We start from the raw sequence: 26,164 nt of genomic DNA, 5'->3' as shown, positions 1-26,164 counted from the left end.
TTCTTTGTCCAGCAAAACAACAACATTTCCCTCTGATAGACAAAGAGTTTTATACTCATCACTTTTCCACATACATGGTGTAACAAATCATCTTTCAGAATCATTCATTATTTCCACACAATGTTTTACTAACATCTAGAATCTTTCATTTCTACAAGTGAAGCTGAATTCAATCCAATCATAAAGCTGAACAGTGAATTTACTCCAAGTTGTGGAATTTGGAATCAAACCTTTGGGGGTTTATTTAATGTCAGGACACAAAACAGTACAACATGCTTCAGGCTCGACTGTCTTTGCCAAGCACTGAGTAACACGTATGATAAACTTCACTTTTCTGTGTTGAATTTGTGCACTGAAATTTTTCTGAATATCTGAAAAGTCCTCATTTCATAAGAAAGTTTTGATAAGAAAAGTAAAATGAAAAGTATGTAGTGTAACGTTTACTTCCAGTTAGCTCTCATCAACAATAACGTCTCTGCACTAGAGCTTCTACCAGTTACTTCATACAATCATCTCTCCTGTGATTATTTGTCTCATACTTTTTATGGTTTTACAAATCATCACGTTTGATAAATAAGCATCAGGATGTCACATGGGTGTAGATTTGGTGTGAATGAATTTGCTTCCAGATATTTTTTGCATTACATTGAAATAATTTAAATAAAATTAGTTTTGTAAGATTTGCAGTGTCTCTACATAATTCCCATCATCTTATCTAGCATTCAATCAATCTACTGATTCCATCCATCCATTCATGTCTAATCTATCTGTTGTCCACAAGCATTTATGATTGTTTCATTAAAAATATTACACAGAGCAAAAGTCAAATGAAGGCAGACTGTAACTGATTATAACATATGAACTTTATTTATTTATTTATTTATTTATTTATTTATTTATTCATTCATTCATTCATTCATTCATTCATTCATCCATCCATCCATCCATCCACCCATTTATTTATTATTTGGTGTTATTTCTTTGGGACAGTGGTAGTTAAAGTGGTTAAGTCTCTGTGTTGATGATCAGAGGATTGGGGTTAAAGTTGCCCCTGCTGGGCCCCTGAGCAAAAGGCCTTCTGCTCCAGAGGTGATGCTTCTTCTTATTGTCAGATTTTAACATTTAAGTATCTATATAGATGAAGACAGAGGAGAATCTACACCCCTGGTTTCTGCCCCTGGGACACCAGTGGAGTTTCTTAGAGTCTGTACTTCTGAACTTACTGTAGCACCACCATAAGCAGATATACTCATTTACAGACACACACACACACACACACACACACACACACACACACACACACACACACACAACATATTCTCTGTCTGATGGACAGAATATTTCAGTAATAGTCTCTATACAATAAACTGTGTCTGTAGTTTAGGGCTGAAAATCACAGGCCTGAATTTCTATACATTTTATTTAACTGATACAAAATATTTTATCAAAGACACTCGTTTAGGGTGTCAGTTAGTGTTAGTGTAAAAAATATATTTTTGTAGAATACATTCATGACTTTTGTGTTCAAGCTTATTTGTAAATGACAGAAACACTGCATGGTCTAAAAACTCTTTCCTAACTACATGACTTTAAAACTCTCACCTTTTGGACAGCATAAAGATTACATTTACCTCTGATAGTCAAAGAAATCAATCGTTTATCATGCAGTTAAAAAAGGTATAAAGTTAATCTCTATACAAACATACATCTGTTCCTGCATTATTTTATTAGTGAAATGTAAGAAGATGATCAGTGTTTCTAAAGTAGAAAAGGGTGTAAGGGCTTTAGTGCATGACAGTAATAAGGAGCTATAGTGAGGAGGATAATGAGACACTTTAATACTCCTTTTATCTGGAGAGATCTACAGATGAAAATAAGTGTGATGATGCAGTGGTGTAATGCTGATATGTACATTTTAATATGAGAGGAAATCAGAAAGCTCACTGTACCTGCATACTGCTGAATCCTCTTCAGTTCTGTGGAAACTAATTACAACAAAACGTCACTGTCATTAGATTTCAGATCAGTTATTTGTTGATTTTATTTAGATTTTGAAAAACATATATCTATCTTTTTATCAAATCTAATGTACAAAATAAATTCTCACCTGTTTCCTTTAACTTGTCATCAAGTGTTTTATTGAGTTTCTCATTCAGAGACTGCTGAAGCTGAGACAGAGCTGTCCTCACAGTGTCCCCACTCACATCAGTGTTAATACTGATCTCAGTCCAGTTCTTGGTGTGTGGAAGGCTGCATATGGAGGAGTAAACCTACAGGAGAGCAGGAGAGAGGAGAAATCCCTCAGCATGGTGAGTGTTGTTCTGTGATGTTCTGCATTGTCAGTGAGCAGAGAGAGGAACACTGACCTGTAGGAGGTGGAGATGCTCCTCAGTGTGTGAGAGCTGCTCCAGCTCAGTGTCTCTCCTCTTTAGCACACTGATTTCCTGCTCCAGCTCTTTAATGAGTCCTTCAGCCTGCCTCTCTGCTGCTTTCTGCTTCTCCTCCATCACCTCCACCAGATCAGCCTGACTTCTCTCAATGGAGCGAATCAGAGCAGTGAAGATTTCAACACTGTCTGCTTTCTCTTTCTCTGTTCTTCTCTAAAGGAGGAACACATTTTCATGTCCATCAGATAACACTGAATAGTGACCTTTGTTAATTTCTACAAAATAAAAAAAATACTGAATTTATAGTCTATGAACTTGTCATGTTTGTACACACCTTGCTTTGCTCTACTGAGTGTTTGATCTCTTTTATATTCTTCAGTCGGTCCTGAATCATCTGCTGCACATCTGTCTGTGTTTCCACCAGCTGAGTCTGAGGACAGAGAGGAAGATAAATAATTTTGTTAAAAAAGTAATTTGGCTTAATTTAAATTTAAATCACAATCTTTCTATCTGATCTCCTACTGGAAGTTAATCAGTGTTTCTCACCTTCCTCTCTCTGCTCTCCTCCTCTATAGGAACAGTGTTGTGATTCTTGTGGTCTGTCTCAGTACAGAACTGACACACACACGTCTGATCATCTCTACAGAACAGCTCCAGAGCTCTCTCATGTTTCTGGCATATGTAGTCCTCCAGGTTCTCCACAGGGTTTATTAGTTTGTGCTTCTTATGTTTGGGCATATTATTATGAAACTCTAAATGAGTTTTACACAAACTAGCACAACAATCCAGACAGGATTTCAGGGCCTTCAGCTTCTCTCCACTGCAGGCATCACAAAGAACCTCAGGTTTGTCAGAGTCTCTTTTCTTCTTGAAGTGATCTGCAACATCTCTCAGTGTTGTATTAATCTTCAGTTCAGGTCTCTTGGTGAATTCCTCTTTACATAATGGACAGAGACAGTGTTGACTCTTGTCCCAGCACTGTGTAAGGCAGCTGTTACAGAAGTTGTGTCCACATGGAGTGGTGACTGGATCAGTGAACACATCCAGACAGATCGAACACAGCAGCTGATCTTCAGACAGGAGACTGCTGGAATCACGAGAAACTAGAAAAGAAAATGTTACACATTGTTGATAAATGGTGTAAATGGTGTAAACTGCATCTGTAGTTTAGGTGTGAAAATCACAGACCAGAATGTCTACAAGTTTTCCTAAACTGTGTAAAGGCGTTTGTTGGGGTTTCAGTTACTGTTAGTGTAGATTCATGAATTTTTCAGTGAATGTTATTTACAATTGTATATCTTAATTAAAATAAATCTCAGAAGCACCTGCATTAAAAAATAATCAATGACAGTGAGCTGGGATGAAGCAAAATTATTTTTGTCCCAGAGCTGATTATTTTTTAAATAAAACTGTTCATGACTGACTGATGCATGTTACGTCTTAGGATGTATTTGTTTTTGTCTTTTTGGTCCTCTCTCTCTCTCATGCGTGCGTGTGTAAAATCTGTTTTTGGGAAGTTTTTTAATCTCGCCCAGAAGATAGTTCTGTTTCGTGATTGTACTTTGATTGAGCTTTGTTTCATATTTTGTTATTCTTTCTGTTGTTGGAATTGACATCTCTGCAACAGGAAGTTTTTCTTTTGGTTGTAAGTTAATATTTGTTACACTTTTTCATTCTTTATTTGTTGAGTTCTATTGTTTATTTGGAAAGGGGTTAGTAGGGAAGGGGTGCCATTTCTTTTTTATCTTGTTTTCTCCTTTTTAAATTAGTATTAGAGTTAGTGTATTGTGTATTATGTTGTAATCTTTGGTGTTTTTCTTTTGTAGCTTATTTAGTTTCTCCCTAAATTAGTTAGATAGGTTCTGTTTATTGTTTTGTCCTGATCCCCGTCTTGAAGTCTTCAAACCCTCCTGTGCACTTCATGTTTGTGAATAAATGAGCTTTGTTCATTTTGACTTGGTTGTATAGTGACATTCTTTTTTGTGTGACAGGATTGGGGTTGAGTTGTTGATCCTCACAGTTGACACACACCATCTTTTATTCTGTTACTCATCCCTCCATCCCCAGACTCCTTTTGTTCCCTGGGAAAGTAACGAAGTATCACTGCCGAGCAAAGTGACACATTTTTCAGCCTGTAGTTTCATGTTAATGTTCATTTATAGAATCCTAGGTCATTAAACTTTTATAAGTCTTAGACCTTTGGACATCAATGTGTATTTAAAATGTTGTTATACATTGTTTGGTGTTACATTATACATTTTGAAATTATTTAGTTATTTATAAAATTTAAGTCTTGCAAGGTTTTGTTAAATGAAGTTTGTAATAATTGTTATCAATATTCAAGAAGAATATTACATATAACACATTATTGTGATGTAATATTTTACTAGGAAAGCTGTCTGACCTTCTGTGCATGTGACTAGAAGTTATTTGTGACTAGAAATTGTTATTTCCAGACAGAATTTGTGTAAAATATTAGAGGGTCAGAAGGAGCTGGAGATGAGATGGTGAGACTCAGGCTTATAAACAACTTAGTTAGACCTTGGTAAGATCCTGATCAGGAGACCATCATGCGTTGTGCATCTAGCCAATGATTGGTGATGTTTTCCTTTCTTCTGTTTTCTGTCTATAAATCATGCCTATATACCCTAAGTGTAATGAATGTTCTAGGCCCTTCCTCTCTCATGATACACGAGGAGGGTCCTGCTGTGCAGTAGCACAAATACATTGTGAAGCTTTTTACTCTTGCTCATGCTGAACAGTGTGCTATATGTATTTTCTCAAAAACTTCCACAACAATAATCAGTCACAGATTTTGCTAAATATATTATTTAGTAACTATTTTACATCTTTCTTTAACAGTTTCTATGTATTTGTAATTATTTGTATATTTTCATTTTAGTTTCTACAGAAATTATGCTCAGTTACATAGAGACAGTTTTCAGGGAGATTTTCATGAAGCCTATTTACATGGTTTATTTTTAATTATTAATGTATTTTTTTTTTCTGCCACTCAGTGTGATGGGAATAAATCAATATCCAAATATTAAAATAGCAAAACTTTTATATATCTATGCTAATAAATACAAATGATAAAGAAAGAAATAAAACAATAATAAATAATATAATTATAATGAGGTATTATTTATGTCTTACATTTCATTACATATTTAATTATTGAATTATTTATTGAAATATGTAACTAATAAAGTAATATAAATCCTCCATAGTTACAGGATCAGTGTAAATAAATGTCTTTCTAAGATGTTTGTGTATTATAACACAACTCTTATTCTTGTTACATAAAGCAGTTAAGACAATTAAGCCATTCACTGAGATCATATTTATAACAATATAGATTATAATATGACAGTCCTTCATTAAAACGTGTAGAACATCTATAATTACTAAACATACAGAAAACTAATCATACATAAACTGTATAACTTACATGATTCTGGCTCTTCCATTCTCCTCCTTTTTCTGCCTTTTGTTTGTGATGAAGATTCAGCCATTTACTTCCTCCTGTGTTTTTAACCTTTACAGTAAGAAATCACATCATTCAGTCCACACATGTAACAGTATGAGGTTTTATTGATTAGTCTGTTTAACTCAGTTATGTCTGTCTGCACTGTTAAACCTAATGAATGATACTAGAAGCATTTAGTCTGTGATTTAAAACACATGTAAATATTCTCATCTTCGTGAGATTGTAATAAACAGAATGTCACTGATCTTTCTCTCAGCTTTCAGCTCAATAACTGTATCATTCACAGTTTCTCACATCCAGATAAGTTTAAGTTTGTGTTCAAGTTTCACCCAGAGCTTACCACACACACACACACACACACACACACACACACACACACACACACACACACACACACACACACACACACACACACACACACACACACACACACACACCTTTTCCCAGTTAATTTAGAGTAGCTTAAGCATTTTGTCAAATTTAGTCTTTAGGCATAATATATAATTGTAATTTAACTTTTATTTAAATGTTCATGCTGTAATCAGTTCAAATCTTTGAACAGTTAATAAAATACTGTAACCTTTGGCCCTGTTTTTCCGTCTCAGTTTGTCACTGATCATTAAAGGCAAAGATTTTATTTAAAAACATAAACAGCTTTCATTAGCATTTATATAATCAGCTTGTATTTTATAATCTGCTTTAATAACCAGCTTCTATTTCAGTGTCACCGTGTGTTAGAGACCCTGTTTTTGTCTGACATTGTTAATGTACAGTTTATTCTGATAAATCCCACACAGACAAAACCTCTGAACTACACAACACTCACTGAAGTACATAACTTTATTTTACTTGCCTCTTTTCAGGGAGTCAGAATTCACTGCAGTTATAATACTTTCAGATTCAGTGAATATCCTGTAGATAATTCTAGAAATTCATGAAAAATATCGGTTTCTTCTTGACTGGAGATCAAACTGTCTTTCACTTTCACTTCAGTCACTTTCTTGTTTACTTCATAGTGGTTGATAAAGGGGCAGTTACACATATGATCACAAAGCAGTTAGTCTTCATCTCACTAGCTTCACTTCTACTCATGTGTATTATACAGTCATTCAAACTGCACATGTAATAAGAGTTATGTCGTTTATTTATCCTGCAGATTATCCTGATTACTCTAAAAGATTTTTTTCAATGGACAACATAATTCTAAATAAATTCATTTTTCTACCAGCAGATGGTAGCATTTAGTAATGCAGCAAACATGGCAGAGGGAGGAGGTGAACATTTGAAGTTTATAGCTTTTACACTTCTAAATATTATTGTTTAATATAATCTGACAAAAAAAATATTTATATGGTCAGACAAATAATAAAGATTGAATATTCTTTCTTTCTTGCTTGCTTTCTTTCTTTCAGAACAAAATAAACCTGAGGTTTAAATTACAAATAAAACATTAATTTAATTGTATTTTAAGGAGTTTATTTATTTTTATTTTTATCCATATAGACATTATTAGTGTAAACTGTAAATTATCTTTATTTATATGTGATTTGTAATGACAAAGTTCCACAATCATAATGTAAAATCATCATTAAAAAACAGACTGTAGGATTACAATTAAAACCAGGTATTAACACATTCTGTAAAGCACTTTAAAAGGAAATGTTTTTTTCTAAAATTTAACCCAAAAAAATGTTTCTTTTTATTCTCAACATTTAGTAAATGGTTAAATTTGTGAGGTTTATTTAGTTTTAAATACAGGAGAGATGATCAGTGGTTCTAAATTTTTACCTCCTTTTAAACCTGGACAGAAGTATGGATAGAGTTTCTCAGTGAAAGACTGACCAGTGAAAGAGTAGATATGAGATCTGGACTTCACATCATAAAATGAGACCAGACCTTCCTCATAATCCACAAACACTCCCACAACCTCCACCTTCTCTCTCAGTGTGAGGGGGACAGAGGGACCAGCACGAGCCTTATACTGATTCTCATTCCTCAGGGTCACAGTCCAGAACCCATCCTGAGGATTCAGTGTAAACCCCTGTTTCCTGTTAATATTCTCTGTGGCCACTCCAACATCCCATTCAGTTTTCCCTCTGACCTGCAGCTCATAATAAAATCTCTCTGAGGAGAAACTCTGCTTTCCCAGAACACAGGAACTTGTAGAGAGTCAAGAAGCTTTTATTGTCATTTCAACCTTCCACCAGCTGAGTCTGAGGACAGAAAGGAAGATAAATAATGTCATATATTTTTTATTATTAGTTGTAAGTATATATATTTATTATATTTTTTATTTTATTTTTACTGTATTATTATTATTATTATTATTATTATTATTATTATTATTATTATTATTTATTTATTTATTTATTTATTTTTTTATCCCCACTAATTACTTCTCTACCTTCCTCTTCCTCTCAGCTCTGATACACAATATAATAATAATAATAATAATAATAATAATAATAATAATAATAATAATAATAATAATAATAATAATAATAATAATAATAATAATACGAGTTTATGCTAAAGAGCTGAGACGGTCATATCTACGTAAAAGAGGAAGCGCTCTGGCTCTTTCCAAAATGGCGGCCACCATAGAAAACAGCAGTGCTGGAGCTGAATTCAATTCATTCAAACTGTACATAATAAGAGTTATGTGGGTTATTTATCCTGCAGATTATCCTGATTACTCTGTAAGATCTTTTTCAATGGAGCACATAATTCTAGAATATTAAAGATAGAATAAAAAGTCCAGTAAGTAAAAAAAAATGCAATTTTCTGTGATGGACTTGTATAACTTCATTATTGTGAAGTCTGACAGGTTTCTGAATACAAGCTGGTCACTCTATTTCACAACAGTCAAAAGGGCAATCTCTGTGAATTGTGCTAATTTAAAGTCAGACTGGTTTGGATGTTGGAGGTTGTTCTTTACTGAGAATCTTCATGCTGCTGGATCGACCAAGCTGTCATCTGTCCTCATCCTCATTGACTTTTCAGCAGCATTTGTTACAGTCAGGATACAGGTTTCTCATCTCATCTCAACTCACTCCTTCACTCTTCTTTTCTTTTTTTTCTGTGCAACATCAGAACAACCCACAATACCATCTAGTGGACACAACATATATATGAAAGAAATGTTATAACTTCAACAGCAAGTAATAAAAACATAGAACAGCATTGTTAACTTCTTTATATCACTACTGAAATTCTCTTTTCTCTTTCTTTTTTCAAAATTAACACATTTTTTAATTGAACATGAACGGATGCAAACCTTTTTCCTTAAGCTACATAGTCCTTCATCAATATCAGACTTTTTCTTGTTCAACCTAAGACTCCTTGGGCATGCATTTAGATCTGTTAGAATCGCTCTTCTTCTTCCCAGCACACTTGGAGAAACGGACTGCATTCCATCTCCTATCCCAGTGTCTCCCATCACTGAGAAGATATGTACTTGCTCCTAATTGTTTGTGCACTGTAAGAGGTTGTGAGTATTTTGAGTATGTTTTCTTTACAAGGAACAGTTTTCTCACCCGCACTTTATCTCCTGGTCAAAAAGATGGAATTCTTGCAGCCTGGTAAGCCATATTTTTCTCTTGCTTGGCTCTAACATACTCCCTAATGGCAGAATGTTGTGAGATATGTGAAGGAAAGATGTGCAGCTTTTTGTTGCCCTCTCATCATTTGGAAATGAGGTTTGTTAGTAGTTGCATGTGGTGTTGCTCTGTAGACATGTAGAAATGCACTCCTGTTTTCAATGTCTGTGCAGTGGCACAGCAGTTTGTATGAAGTTCTTTAGGATTCTGTTGAAACGCTCAACATTTCTCTTCAAGAAATCCTGGAACACTGATGAGCAAAACTGACTGCCATTGTCAGTGACAATGTATTCAGGGTTGCCTTCATGAGCGAACACTGTGGTTAGAAATGTCAATAATATATCCATGGTGACAGATGAGGTGAAAGCCATTTACTGTAGTAGTCTAGTAGCATAATGGCATAACAACAGTCATGCACAGCAGTCTCAAATGGTCTCATTACACTGGCATTGATGCAGAGTCAGTAAAGTATCAATAATGTCACTGATCTTAGCTACACTCTAGGCTTTACTGTGAGAATAAGAGAAACTAGAAAAGTGGTTTTATAGAGTATTTTGAACTACATTACATGTATATTTTACTGTTATGGTACAGATGTATATACATCAGAGTTTGATTCAGCAAGTTTCATCTGTAGCTCATTCTTTAACACTAGACCACAGAGAGAACTGAGTTACCTGGTACTGCTGGAAAGGGAGTTTTCTCCATACAGTATATTACAGTATATTTCACCTGATTTAGCTTTGAATTACAATAGGGATGATGGTAATTTCTGCCTCATCATAAACTCTATAATTTTCATCCATATGCTTTAATGTTTAAGAATACAGGAAAAGCAAATTTCACTGACAATCCTGGGAAGTAGCTCAGAATTAAAATACAACAGCGATGTTAGTAATGTGTCTGTGTTTTATAAACTTGTCTTATTACATTTCACCCCAGTTATAAAGCGAATGGGGTTGTCTGGACCCAACTATTTGGAGGACATTCTCATGTAAAAAATCCATAGTGAGTGAGTGACTGCCTCTAGTGCACTGTGTTCAGAGTATAATGTCATGAAATGTATGTTAAATACATAAGCATGCAAATGCATTGTGCAAAGCAAAAAATGGCTTTACCTGTTGTAGTAGAAATTAAAGTAGATGTGGATTCCTTGTGTTCTCTGGGTGAATGAAACAAATTAAAAAATGTTGATGAGGCTGTGGTACTGAAGCACTGTGTGTTGAGATCACGATGCACACAATATTGTTGAACATACAGTATTTACACTGGTCGGTCGGTGCTGTTTCTGTTTATTGCCTTTTTCTGTATTGTTTTTTTTTGCATTTTTTGTATTGTCTTGTAATTTCTCGTTTGCACTGTCTTTTGTCCTGCCTTTTCTGTCTTGTCCTGCACTGTTTGCACCAGGTTGCACAGTTGCACTTTATGTGGCTAAAACTTACTTAGTAAACCCTTAGCTCTGTCTTTGCTTTTATATAGCACCATGGTCCTGGAGCAACGTTGTCTTATTTCACCCTGTACTGCCACAGCTATACTGTATATGGTTGAAATGACAATAACTAATAATAATATAAGCTTATATATATATACACAATACAATAAATAAAAAATATAAGACAATAATAAAAGCTTCTTGACTTGACTTGAGTTTCTGTCATCAGCACTGCATGTTACAGTATAATGCTGCTTTTAAGTCTTCACCAGGAGTGACTGTGGTTATAAGATGTCTGATGGTGAATGAGCTACACCTTTACATTTACTGCTGAGCTACATGTACATAATGGTCTTCAGCAATATTTTTACCCAATAAGTTGCTGAGTCTAAGCATTGACTATAGTTTATCAGTATTATTTTAGTTGATACTGTACCTTTCATTTGTTATTTTGACTTACTTTCTTTGATTAAAGTACTTGATCAAAAACATCTACAGTATGAAACAATCAACAAACTTCAATCAACAAGCATTAGATGAGAATGTGCATTTGGTCTGATGTAATAGAGCACAATATTATGGGATGTATTATGTGTACACCTGACTAAAGAGATGAGTTTTTAATCTAAATTTAAACTGGGAAAGTGTGTCTGAGTCTGGAAGATTATTCCAAAGTTAAATACGAAAACGCTCTACCAACTTTTAGTAGACTTAGATATTCCGGGAACTACCAGAAGTCCTGAGTTTAGTGATCTCAGAGAGCGTGAAGGATTGTAACGTGTTAGAAGATTAGTTAGATACATGGGAGCTAAACCATGAAGAGCTTTGTACATACAGTAAGTAGCAGCAGTTTGTAATCAATTCTAAACTTAACAGGTAGCCAGATGATAAAATTGGGGTTATATGATCATAGTTACTTGTCCTGGTAAGAACTCTGGCAGCTGACTAACTGTAGCCTATTTATTAAAGATGCAGGACAGCCATCTAGTCTTTAATGCATGAACTAGCTTCTCAGCAACAGAAACAGATAGGATGTTTCCCAGCTTGGCAATATTTCTAAGGTGGAAGAAGGCTGTTTTTGTAGTATGGGCGATATGATTTTCAAAAAACAGGTTGCTGTCTAATATAACACCCAGGTTTTTCACTGTCGAGCTGCAAGTAACTGTACATCCCTCTAAATGAAAGTTGAATTGTGAGATCTTCTGTGTACTGGTTTTTGGTCTGATAAGTAGTATTTCTGTTTCATCAGAGTTTAACAACAGAAAAGTACAGGTCATCAAATCTTTTCTATCTCTTTAAAGCACTCAGTTATTTTGGACAATTTAGCTATTTCATCTGGTTTTGATGAGATATATAACTGTGTATCGTCAGCATAGCAGTGGAAACTAATACCATGGCTTCAAATGATGTTCCCTAGGGGAAGCATGTATATAGAGAAAAGCAGAGGTCCTAGAATTGATCCTTGAGGGACCCCATACTTAACTGGCAATAAACTAGAGGTTTCGCCTTTTAATTCTAAAAAATTATATTGATCAGACAGGTAGGAGTTAAACTAACTTAAAGCCTGTCCATGAATACCTGTGTAATTTTGTAAGCAATCTAGGAGAATGTTGTGATCTACAGTGTTGAATGCAGCACTAACGTCACGTAGAACTGATAATGACATGCAGTCTTGGTCCTGAGCTAAGAACAAGTGCAGTTTTTGTGCTATGCTGGGGCTTGAAACCTGACTGAAACTCTTCAAAGATATTGTTCTCCTGTAAGAAGGAGCTCAGACAAACACTTTTCTAGTATTTTAGACATAAATAGAAGGTGTGAAATAGGTCTGTAATTTGATAGTTCATTGAGATCTAAATTATGTTTCTTAATGAGGGGCCTAATAACTGCCAATTTGAAAGATTTAGGGACGTAACCTAAAGATAGTGAGGAGTTAAAAATTCACTATTAAAAACAAATCAGATCCACTTGGAAAAATATAATTCGGGCATCATTTTAACAACATTAAATAATACAGTAAAGTCAGTAAATTATTTAATTATTAAATAATTAATTTGAGTAATAACTGTAATCAAGTTAAACAATGTGTAAAATGCCACACTTGTACTGTGTTACTGTCTACAACAATGCAAGGAAGAAAAGTTAGATATAAATATTACAAGTCAACACACGAACAGAAAATACTTTATTAAACAGAGTCTCTGAAATTAATATTTTTCTTTTCAGAACTGCAGAGACTGAGTGTGTATAATGGTCTTTACACCTGTAAAGTTTCAGGACTTTCTGTGGTTTTAATATATACAGTTCCCTCTGAATATATTGTATTGTAAGGTTAATTCTATTTTGCTCTGCTCTTTAGTTCGAGATCAAAAGATGAACATGCAGCAACAGATCAGTCATATTTTCAGCCTCCATTTCCTGACATTAACAGCTAGATGTGTTAAACAGCCCAGAAAATGGCATCTTTTGTCTAAAACTGTCTTTTTAAGTGATAAAAATGGCCTACTTACATGTCCTTAGCCCTGTCTTTGTTTTACGTACTGTAGCACCATGGTCCTGAAGAAACGTTGTCTCATTTCACTATGTACTGCAACAGCTATATATGGTTGAAATGACAATAAAAGCTTCTTGACTTGACTTGAAGTGCTGCATCCCAAGATACTCTTCCTGCTTCTCATGGAGGATGACGTGTTCTTGTCACCACTCTGATTGACTGCCCGCATTTAGGGCTTTTGTTGCCCTACATTGCATTCACATGTTCCTCTGCTTTCCAAAACAGGAGTGTCTGTAGTGCTAGTTGTGAGAGAAGTGTGATTAGGCTGCATGTAGCCTAAATAATAGTATTACCCAGCCACTCTCAGCAAAGTTTTATTTTATGTGATTGAAACTAACAACAACGTGCCACAAGTCAAAAAAATTACGACAATTTAAGAAACATGTATTTTCTTCTATTACTTCTACTTTCGGATGTTCCCGTTAGTGCTCCTTCCTGATCCTGCCCATCCTCATCACTTCTAAATAGAACATTAACATCCTCATCTCTGCTACCTCCATCTCTGCCTCATGTCTTTTCCTCACTGCTTCAGTCTCTAACCCATACAGCATAGCTGGTCTAACTACTGTCTTTTACACCTTTTATTCGATTCTTGCTGACACTCTTCTGTCACACACAACACTCCTGACACTTTTCTCCACTCACTCCAACCCGCCTGCACTCGTCTCTTCACCTCTTTTCCACACTCCCTGTCACACTGGGATACTTAAACTCCTGCACCTTCTTGACCTCAGCGCCCTGTAACATCACTGTTCTACTTTCCTCCTTCTCATTCATACACTTATAATACAAAATAAGAAACATTTTTAAACAGTAAATTATTCTTGTTAATCACATCATGTGTTGAGTGACATGGTGTCTGGATAATATGGTGATGAAAATAGCTTTTTCAGCTTTTTTATACTAATAACACTTACTTACTTATTTAATTAATTTTATATTCATCTGTATAAAATGTTAAAGACATCTGTTTGATGTGTGATATTTGTTGATACCATTTGAGGTGTGTTTGTGTGCGAGTACTTTTACCACAGCATCATAGTGTTTGTGTGTACAATTCTGATCTTCTTACCAATACTCATGTTTATATCTGTAATGAAGAGGTGGAATCCGATGGAGGACAAAACATTTGCTGAGGTGTTTATTGAAAAACTCAGACAGAAAATAAATCATGAGAGTCAGAGACAAAACCGGAAAACAGACAATAATCCAAATAAACAGAGAGTCAAACAGAGGGGTGAACAAATCTGAAATCACTAAACACAAAGAGCAAAAACCGGGAAAACAGAACACTGTATTAAACACGAGTAGAACAAACAACAGCTCAGTACAGCAGTAAAATACTAGACAATATTTAATACTTCATGACGTAAATTAGTGTGAGCACTAGATGTGACACTGTGACACGAAAGTGATAGTTCTCTGGCTCCCTAAAGTGGTGAGGAAGTGCAAGTGGAACTGTTACAATATAATAATAATAATAATAATAATAATAATAATAATAATAATAATAATAATAATAATAATAATAATAATAATAACAACAACAACAATAATAACAATAATTATTATTGTTGTTGTTATTATTATTATTATTATTATTATTATACATTTATATTTATGTTAAACCAAAAACAGATGAAGTTCTTACAAAAAAGTTGTTGAGTTCAAACGATGAATATGAGAAGAGTTTACAAATTTAGTATTTATTTACTAATATTTATATGTAGATTTGTTTCTATGCTAAACAAAATAGATCATAGTGCATTTTGAATACATTTTCAGATGAGCAAAAATATTTAAAATATTGAAATGTAATGTGACCTGTTTCTTATTACCCATATGTGTCCTGTTAGATTGATCATTTAAATAATAAATAGTTCTGAACATCTACACTTGGTTTTAGTCTCCAGTTTTTCTTGTGAAGACTGAATGTGTTGTTAAAAAGGAAAAACCAGCATGAAGATCAGAGAGCTGTCTATGGGAGAAAAGCCTCTGTACTGTAGCAACACTGTTATCATGGAGTATAAAATCTCTTACATTTACATTTATCACTGTATAATCATTCCCATTGTGACATTTGGTTTGAAGCTCTAATGCAGAAACATTATTGATGATAAGAACTAACCAGAAGTAAACATTACACTAAATTATTTTTATTTTTACTTTTCTTTTTGTGTCTCCTGATATTAAATACACCCCCAAAGGTTAGAGACCAAGTTCCACTGTTCTGTCCCCTTCTGTAAATGTCTCAAGCCATGTTGTAATGACTATTGTTGCTTACATAAATACATGTTGTTTAAGTTCATGTAGATATAAAAATATGGTTAAAATGTAATGTTCCTGTGACTCTGAGAGCAATGTGAATGTGAACAAGCTGTGACATGCGGCTTCTTATAAACTTATAAACTCTGTATATTGTCCAAGAGGCGCACGCAGTGTTTGTTTCTTTCTTTCCTGTTGTGGCATTTTGTGTTAATGTTTTTATGTGCCTTCATGTATGTAATGTATTGTGTTTCACTTTATTTTAACAACATGAGGGATTGTGATTTGTGAAAGTGAAGGATGACAGAGAGATGTGTATTTGTGTATTAAATGTCAATCGAGCATGTTTCGTGTTGGACTGTTCTGTGTCCTGACATTAAATAAACCCCCAAAGGTTTGAGTCCAATTTCCACGACTTGGAGTAAATCAGTGTTCTTTCCCCTTCACTGTTCAGCTTTATGACTGGATTGAATTCAGCTTCACTTGTAGAAATGAAAGTTTCTAGATGTTAGTACAACATTGTGTGGAAATAATGAATGATTCTGAAAGAATGATTTGTTACACCATGTATGTGGAAAAGTGATGAGTATAAAACTCTTTGTCTATCAGAGGGGAATGTTGTTGTTTTGCTGGACAAAGAAGGCTGAGAGATTTATAATCATACAGTTAAAAAAGAATTTAAAAACATACAGTTACATACATATGAATCATTTCACTGACCAATCAGGTAGCACTTACACTATGAATATTAATGAGGCTCCCTCTGCTGTACATTACTTTAGACATTTGCTTATTAGTGCTGATAAAGAGATTTTAACCTGAGATTTTTATTTCTAAATAAAATATGAATCTGATTGTGTTTGTGTTTGATGAAGTTTTAAGCAGAAGCAGGGTTTTGTTTGTTTATATTTACACAGACATCAGTAGCTGAACTTTATACATTTTATTGATCAAATTAAATTCTGCAGTAAAACTCAGAGTAAACTGTAAATGATCTTTATTTATATGTGATTTGTAATGACAAAGTTCCACAATCATAATGTCACATAATCATAAATAACAGATTGTAGGATTACAATTAAAACCAGGTATTAAAATAATCTGTACAACATTTTAAAAGGGAAAATGTGTTTCAAAAATTCACAAAATAGAAAATTATTTATTTTTATTCTCAACATTTAACAGGTGATTGATTTTGTTTGGTGAAAATTCATTCGGTTTTAAATACAGGAGAGATGATTAGTGGTGCTGAATTTTTACCTCCATTATTTAAATCAGGGCTGAAGTATGGATAGAGTTTCTCAGTGAAAGACTGATCAGTGAAAGAGTAGATATGAGATCTGGACTTTACATCATAAAAGGAGACCAGACCTTCCTCATAATCCACAAACACCCCCACAACCTCCACCTTCTCTCTCAGTGTGAGAGGAACAGAGGGACCAGCACAAGCCTGATACTGATTCTCATTCCTCAGGGTCACAGTCCAGAATCCATTCGGAGGATTCAGTTTAAACCCCTGTTTCCTGTTAATATTCTCTGTGGCCACTCCAACATCCCATCCAGTTTTCCCTCTGACCTGCAACTCATAATAAAATCTCCCTGAGGAGAAACTCTGCTTTCCCAGAACACAGACACATGTATTAAACCTCTGTGGTGTATCAGGGAGATTCTGTCGTTTGTCTCCATGTGTCACTTGTTTTCCATCAGCAGACAGGATGAGTTTTGGATGAGCTGTATCAGGATCCAGAGTCACATCCACTGAGAGAAACACACAGTGTGTGATATGAGTAAACAGGTAAAAATATTAAATCATCATCCAGTGGATCAGATTCATTATTGATTTATAAAATGATGTGTAGAAGATTTTTTAAAAGCTTTCTTTAAAAATGAAATAAACTTGTACAGTTTATAATAGGTGTCTGTTAAAGATAAGAAATATAACATGTTACCTTCTGAAATTTTATTGATTTGTTTTTTGTTTGTAATTTTTGTTTTTCAGGACATAGGCAGAAAGAGTCACTGAACATAAGAAAAAAACATTTGAGGTAAAAACCTTGAGTATCTCTAGTGATAAATATCTGGTACATTTTACATTTAGAAATAAATGTGACTCTCAAGTGATTGAGGGAAACTGTATGTTTTTAAATTCTTTTTTAACTGTATGATTATAAATCTCTCAGCCTTCTTTGTCCAGCAAAACAACAACATTCCCCTCTGATAGACAAAGAGTTTTATACTCATCACTTTTCCACATACATGGTGTAACAAATCATTCTTTCAGAATCATTCATTATTTCCACACAATGTTTTACTAACATCTAGAATCTTTCATTTCTACAAGTGAAGCTGAATTCAATCCAATCATAAAGCTGAACAGTGAATTTACTCCAAGTCGTGGAATTTGGAATCAAACCTTTGGGGGTTTATTTAATGTCAGGACACAAAACAGTACAACATGCTTCAGGCTCGACTGTCTTTGCCTAGCACTGAGTAACACGTATGATAAACTTCACTTTTCTGTGTTGAATTTGTGCACTGAAATTTTTCTGAATATCTGAAAAGTCCTCATTTCATAAGAAAGTTTTGATAAGAAAAGTAAAATGAAAAGTATGTAGTGTAACGTTTACTTCCAGTTAGCTCTCATCAACAATAACGTCTCTGCACTAGAGCTTCTACCAGTTACTCTATAAAATCATTTCTCCTGTGATTATGTGTCTCATACTATTTATGGTTTTACAAATCATCATGTTTAATAAATAAGCATCAGGATGTCACATGGGTGTAGATTTGGTGTGAATGAATTTGCTTCCAGATATTTTATTACATTAAAATAATTTAAATAAAATTAGTTTTGTAAGATTTGCAGTGTCTCTACATAATTCCCATCATCTTATCTAGCATTCAATCAATCTACTGATTCCATCCATCCATTCATGTCTAATCTATCTGTTGTCCACAAGCATTTATGATTGTTTCATTAAAAATATTACACAGAGCAAAAGTCAAATGAAGGCAGACTGTAACTGATTATAACATATGAACTTTATTTATTTATTTATTTATTTATTTATTTATTTATTTATTTATTTATTCATCCATCCATCCATCCACCCATTTATTTATTATTTGGTGTTATTTCTTTGGGACAGTGGTAGTTAAAGTGGTTAATTCTCTGTGTTGATGATCAGAGGATTGGGGTTTAAGCTGCCCCTGCTGGGCCCCTGAGCAAAAGGCCTTCTGCTCCAGAGGTGATGCTTCTTATTGTGAGATTTTAACATTTTAGTATCTATATAGATGAAGACAGAGGAGAATCTACACCCCTGGTTTCTGCCCCTGGGACACCAGTGGAGTTTCTTAGAGTCTGTACTTCTGAACTTACTGTAGCTTGTTCAAATACATAATGCCTTGTTTCTGTGTTTTGTGAGAATAAAATGATCCATATGAATTCAGTGAAATGTTGATGAGTTTGACAGTTATTGTGTTTCCTGACAGAATACTGAATAATCACATTATAAATGTTTCCTCTCAAGTTTTTTATTTGTTTGTTTACTTGTTTGTTTTGTAGAGTTTTACACTAAAAGGTAGACGTTTGAAGAAATCGTAAATCACACCACCATAAGCAGATATACTCATTTACACACACACACACACACACACACACACACACACACACACACACACACACACACACACACACACACACACACACACACAAATATTCTCATACACATAAACACACACAACATATATTCTCTCTCTCATATGCACACACACACACACACACACACACACACACACACACACACACACACACACACACACACATACACACATACAGTACACACCATATCTCTGTCTGATGGACATATTCTCTGTCTGATGGACAGAATATTTCAGTAATAGTCTCTATACAATAAACTGTGTCTGTAGTTTAGGGCTGAAATTCACAGGCCTGAATTTCTATACATTTTATTTAACTGATACAAAAAATATTTTATCAAAGACACTCGTGTCAGTTTGTGTTAGTGTAAAAAATATATTTTTTGTAGAATACATTCATGACTTTTGTGTTCAAGCTTATTTGTAAATGACAGAAACACTGCATGGTCTAAAAACTCTTTCCTAACTACATGACATTAAAACTCTGACCTTTTGGACAGCATAAAGATTACATTTACCTCTGATAGTCAAAGAAATCAATCGTTTATCATGCAGTTAAAAAAGGTATAAAGTTAATCTCTGTACAAACATACATCTGTTCCTGCATTATTTTATTAGTGAAATGTAAGAAGATGATCAGTGTTTCTAAAGTAGAAAAGGGTGTAAGGGCTTTAGTGCATGACAGTAATAAGGAGCTATAGTGAGGAGGATAATGAGACACTTTAATACTCCTTTTATCTGGAGAGATCTACAGATGACAATAAGTGTGATGATGCAGTGGTGTAATGCTGATATGTACATTTTAATATGAGAGGAAATCAGAAAGCTTACTGTACCTGCATACTGCTGAATCCTCTTCAGTTCTGTGGAAACTAATTACAACAAAACGTCACTGTCATTAGATTTCAGATCAGTTATTTGTTGATTTTATTTAGATTTTGAAAAACATATATCTATCTTTTTATCAAATCTAATGTACAAAATAAATTCTCACCTGTTTCCTTTAACTTGTCATCAAGTGTTTTATTGAGTTTCTCATTCAGAGACTGCTGAAGCTGAGACAGAGCTGTCCTCACAGTGTCCTCACTCACATCAGTGTTAATACTGATCTCAGTCCAGTTCTTGGTGTGTGGAAGGCTGCACATGGAGGAGTAAACCTACAGTAGAGCAGGAGAGAGGAGAAATCCCTCAGCATGGTGAGTGTTGTTCTGTGATGTTCTGCATTGTCAGTGAGCAGAGAGAGGAACACTGACCTGTAGGAGGTGGAGATGCTCCTCAGTGTGTGAGAGCTGCTCCAGCTCAGTGTCTCTCCTCTTTAGCACACTGATTTCCTGCTCCAGCTCTTTAATGAGTCCTTCAGCCTGCCTCTCTGCTGCTTTCTGCTTCTCCTCCATCACCTCCACCAGATCAGCCTGACTTCTCTCAATGGAGCGAATCAGAGCAGTGAAGATTTCAACACTGTCTGCTTTCTCTTTCTCTGTTCTTCTCTAAAGGAGGAACACATTTTCATGTCCATCAGATAACACTGAATAGTGACCTTTGTTAATTTCTACAAAATAAAAAAAATACTGAATTTATAGTCTATGAACTTGTCATGTTTGTACACACCTTGCTTTGCTCTACTGAGTGTTTGATCTCTTTTATCTTCTTCAGTCGGTCCTGAATCATCTGCTGCTCATCTGTCTGTGTTTTTACCAGCTGAGTCTGAGGACAGAGAGAAAGATAAATAATTTTGTTAAAAAAGTAATTTGGCTTAATTTAAATTTAAATCACAATCTTTCTATCTGATCTCCTACTGGAAGTTAATCAGTGTTTCTCACCTTCCTCTCTCTGCTCTCCTCCTCTATAGGAACAGTGTTGTGATTCTTGTGGTCTGTCTCAGTACAGAACTGACACACACACGTCTGATCATCTCTACAGAACAGCTCCAGAGCTCTCTCATGTTTCTGGCATATGTAGTCCTCCAGGTTCTCCACAGGGTTTATTAGTTTGTGCTTCTTATGTTTGGGCATATTATTATGAAACTCTAAATGAGTTTTACACAAACTAGCACAACAATCCAGACAGGATTTCAGGGCCTTCAGCTTCTCTCCACTGCAGGCATCACAAAGAACCTCAGGTTTGTCAGAGTCTCTTTTCTTCTTGAAGTGATCTGCAACATCTCTCAGTGTTGTATTAATCTTCAGTTCAGGTCTCTTGGTGAATTTCTCTTTACATAATGGACAGAGACAGTGTTGACTCTTGTCCCAGCACTGTGTAAGGCAGCTCTTACAGAAGTTGTGTCCACATGGAGTGGTGACTGGATCAGTGAACACATCCAGACAGATTGGACACAGCAGCTGATCTTCAGACAGGAGACTGCTGGAATCACGAGAAACTAGAAAAGAAAATGTTACACATTGTTGATAAATGGTGTAAATGGAGTAAACTGCATCTGTAGTTTAGGTGTGAAACTCACAGACCAGAATGTCTACAAGTTTTCCTAAACTGTGTAAAGGCACTTGTTGGGGTGTCAGTTACTGTTAGTGTAGATTCATGAATTTTTCAGTGAATGTTATTTACAATTGTATATCTTAATTAAAATAAATCTAAGAAGCACCTGCATTAAAAATAATCAATGACAGTGAGGTGGGATGAAGCAAAATTATTTTTGTCCCAGAGCTGATTATTTTTTAAATAAAACTGTTCGTGACTGGCTGATGCATGTTACGTCTTAGGATGTATTTGTTTTTGTCTTTTTGGTCCTCTCTCTCTCTCGTGCGTGTGTGTTCTGATAGTTCTGTTTCGTGATTGTACTTTGATTGAGCTTTGTTTCATATTTTGTTATTCTTTCTGTTGTTGAAATTGACATCTCTGCAACAGGAAGTTTTTCTTTTGGTTGTAAGTTAATATTTGTTACACTTTTTCATTCTTTATTTGTTGAGTTCTATTGTTTACTGTATTTGGAAAGGGGTTAGTAGGGAAGGGGTGCCATTTCTTTTTTATCTTGATTTCTCCTTTTTAAGTTAGTATTAGAGTTAGTGTATTGTGTATTATGTTGTAATCTTTGTTGTTTTTCTTTTGTAGCGTATTTAGTTTCTCCCTAAATTAGTTAGATGGGTTCTGTTTATTTTTTTGTTCTGATCCCCATCTTGAAGTCTTCAAACCCTCCTGTGCACTTCATGTTTGTGAATAAATGAGCTTTGATCATTTTGACTTGGTTGTATAGTGACATTCTTTTTTGTGTGACAGGATTGGGGTTGAGTTGTTGATCCTCACAGTTGACACACACCACCTTTTATTCTGTTACTCATCCCTCCATCCCCAGACTCCTTTTGTTCCCTGGGAAAGTAACGAAGTATCACTGCCGAGCAAAGTGACACATTTTTCTGCCTGTAGTTTCATGTTAATGTTCATTTACAGATTCCTAGGTCATTAATCTTTTATAAGTCTTAGACCTTTGGACATCAATGTGTATTTAAAATGTTGTTATACATTGTTTGGTGTTACATTATACATTTTGAAATTATTTAGTTATTTATAAAATTTAAGTCTTGCAAGGTTTTGTTAAATGAAGTTTGTAATAATTGTTATCAATATTCAAGAAGAATATTACATATAACACATTATTGTGATGTAATATTTTACTATGAAAGCTGTCTGACCTTCTGTGCACATGATTAGAAGTTATTTGTGACTAGAAATTGTTATTTCCAGAGAGACTTTGTGTAAAATATTAGAGGGTCAGAAGGAGCTGGAGACGAGATGGTGAGACTTAGACTCATAAACAACTTAGTCAGACCTTGGTAAGATCCTGATCAGGAGACCATCAAGCGTTGTGCATCTAGCCAGTGATTGGTTTTGTTTTCCTTTCTTCTGTTTTCTGCCTATAAATCATGCCTATATACCCTCAGTGTAATGAATGTTCTAGGCCCTTCCTCTCTCATGATACACGAGGAGGGTTCTGCTGTGCAGTAGCACAAATACATTGTGAAGCTTTTTACTCTTGCTCATGCTGAACAGTGTGCTATATGTATTTTCTCAAAAACTTCCACAACAATAATCAGTCATAGATTTTGCTAAATATATTATTTAGTAACTATTTTACATCTTTTTGTATTTGTAATTATTTGTATATTTTCATTTTAGTTTCTACAGAAATTATGCTCAGTTACATAGAGACAGTTTTCAGGGAGATTTTCATGAAGCCTATTTACATGGTTTATTTTTAATTATTAATGTATTTTTTTTTTCTGCCACTCAGTGTGATGGGAATAAATCAATATCCAAATATTAAAATAGCAAAACTTTTATATATCTATGCTAATAAATACAAATGATAAAGAAAGAAATAAAACAATAATAAATAATATAATTATAATGAAGTATTATTTAATTCTTACATTTCATTACATATTTAATTATTGAATTATTTATTGAAATATGTAACTAATAAAGTAATATAAATCCTCCATAGTTACAGGATCAGTGTAAATAAATGTCTTTCTAAGATGTTTGTGTATTATAACACAACTCTTATTCTTGTTACATAAAGCAGTTAAGACAATTAAGCCATTCACTGAGATAATTTTTATAACAATATAGATTATAATAGTGACAGTCCTTCGTTAAAACATGTATAATATCTATAATTACTAAACATACAGAAAACTAATCATACATAAACTGTATAACTTACATGATTCTGGTTCATCCATGCTCCTTCTTCTTCTGCCTTTTGTTTGTGATGAAGATTCAGCCATTTTCTTCCTCCTGTGTTTTTAACCTTTACAGTAAGAAATCACATCATTCAGTCCACACATGTAACAGTATGAGGTTTTATTGATTAGTCTGTTTAACTCAGTTATGTCTGTCTGCACTGTTAAACCTAATGAATGATACTAGAAGCATTTAGTCTGTGATTTAAAACACATGTAAATATTCTCATCTTCGTGAGATTGTAATAAACAGAATGTCACTGATCTTTCTCTCAGCTTTCAGCTCATTAACTGTATCATTCACAGTTTCTCACATCCAGATCAGTTTGTAAGTTTAAGTTTGTGTTCAAGTTTCACCCAGAGCTTACCACACACACACACACACACACACACACACACACACACACACACACACACACACACACACACACACACAAACACACACACACCTTTTCCCAGTTAATTTAGAGTAGCTTAAGCATTTTGTCAAATTTAGTCTTTAGGCATAAGTTATAATTGTGATTTAACTTTTATTTAAATGTTCATGCTGTAATCAGTTCAAATCTTTGAACAGTTAATAAAACACTGTAACCTTTGGCCCTGTTTTTCCGTCTCAGTTTGTCACTGATCATTAAAGGCAAAGATTTTATTTAAAAACATAAACAGCTTTCATTAGCATTTATATAATCAGCTTGTATTTTATAATCTGCTTTAATCATCAGCTTCTATTTCAGTGTCACCGTGTGTTAGAGACACTGTTTTTGTCTGACATTTTATTCTGATAAATCCCACACAGACAAAACCTCTGAACTACACACCACACACTGAAGTACATAACTTTATTTTACTTGCCTTTTTTCAGGGAGTCAGAATTCACTGCAGTTATAATACTTTCAGATTCGGTGAATATCCTGTAGATAATTCTAGAAATTCATGAAAAATATCGGTTTCTTCTTGACTGGAGATCAAACTGTCTTTCACTTTCACTTCAGTCACTTTCTTGTTTACTTCATAGTGGTTGATAAAGGGGCAGTAACACATATGATCACAAAGCAGTTAGTCTTCATCTCACTAGCTTCACTTCTACTCATGTGTATTATACAGTCATTCAAACTGCACATGTAATAAGAGTTATGTCGTTTATTTATCCTGCAGATTATCCTGATTACTCTAAAAGATTTTTTTCAATGGACAACATAATTCTAAATAAATTAATTTTTCTACCAGCAGATGGTAGCATTTAGTAATGCAGCAAACATGGCAGAGGGAGGAGGTGAACATTTGAAGTTTATAGCTTTTACACTTCTAAATATTATTGTTTAATATAATCTGACAAAAAAAAATATTTATATGGTCAGACAAATAATAAAGATTGAATATTCTTTCTTTCTTGCTTGCTTTCTTGCTTTCAGAACAAAATAAACCTGAGGTTTAAATTACAAATAAAACATTAATTTAATTGTATTTTAAGGAGTTTATTTTTTTTATTTTTATCCATATAGACATTATTAGTGTAAACTGTAAATGATCTTTATTTATATGTGATTTGTAATGACAAAGTTCCACAATCATAATGTAAATTCATCATTAAAAAACAGACTGTAGGATTACAATTAAAACCAAGTATTAACACATTCAGTAAAGCACTTTAAAAGGAAATGTTTTTTTCTAAAATTTAACCAAAAAAAAAAAATTTTATTCTCAACATTTAGTAAATGGTTAAATTTGTGAGGTTTATTCCGTTTTAAATACAGGAGAGATGATCAGTGGTGCTGAATTTTTACCTTCATTATTTAAATCAGGACTGAAGTATGGATAGAGTTTCTCAGTGAAAGTCTGACCAGTGAAAGAGTAGATATGAGATCTGGACTTCACATCATAAAAGGAGACCAGACCCTCTTCATAATCCACAAACACCCCCACAACCTCCACCTTCTCTCTCAGTGTGAGGGGGACAGAGGGATCAGCACAAGCCTTATACTGATTCTCATTCCTCAGGGTCACAGTCCAGAATCCATCCTGAGGATTCAGTGTAAACTCCTGTTTCCTGTTAATGTTCTCTGTGGCCACTCCAACATCCCAT

At 34.3% G+C, this 26,164-nt stretch overlaps 2 protein-coding genes across 2 annotated transcripts in view; one reads left to right on the top strand and one right to left on the bottom strand.

Moving 5' to 3' along the window:
* LOC113663175 overlaps positions 1 to 25,158 on the bottom strand; it is a 26,362-nt gene extending 1,204 nt beyond the window's left edge. The window contains 14 exon segments of the mRNA XM_047810692.1: positions 1,950 to 1,985; positions 2,108 to 2,270; positions 2,367 to 2,600; positions 2,722 to 2,817; positions 2,934 to 3,490; positions 5,839 to 5,925; positions 16,937 to 17,482; positions 20,221 to 20,256; positions 20,379 to 20,541; positions 20,638 to 20,871; positions 20,993 to 21,088; positions 21,205 to 21,761; positions 24,063 to 24,149; positions 24,934 to 25,158. Of these exon segments, the coding sequence (XP_047666648.1) occupies positions 1,950 to 1,985; positions 2,108 to 2,270; positions 2,367 to 2,600; positions 2,722 to 2,817; positions 2,934 to 3,490; positions 5,839 to 5,925; positions 16,937 to 17,482; positions 20,221 to 20,256; positions 20,379 to 20,541; positions 20,638 to 20,871; positions 20,993 to 21,088; positions 21,205 to 21,761; positions 24,063 to 24,126 (2,869 nt within the window). The 5' untranslated portion in view covers positions 24,127 to 24,149; positions 24,934 to 25,158.
* Positions 1 to 26,164, top strand: part of LOC113663171 (E3 ubiquitin-protein ligase TRIM39-like) — a 537,569-nt gene that overhangs the window by 96,680 nt on the left and 414,725 nt on the right. The window lies entirely within an intron of this gene.

The sequence above is a fragment of the Tachysurus fulvidraco genome, chromosome 1, assembly GCF_022655615.1.
Source record: "Tachysurus fulvidraco isolate hzauxx_2018 chromosome 1, HZAU_PFXX_2.0, whole genome shotgun sequence".
NCBI classification, from domain to species: domain Eukaryota; kingdom Metazoa; phylum Chordata; class Actinopteri; order Siluriformes; family Bagridae; genus Tachysurus; species Tachysurus fulvidraco.
The sequence above is the reverse complement of the archived record's forward strand: the minus strand, read 5'-3'. Positions and strand labels throughout refer to the sequence as shown.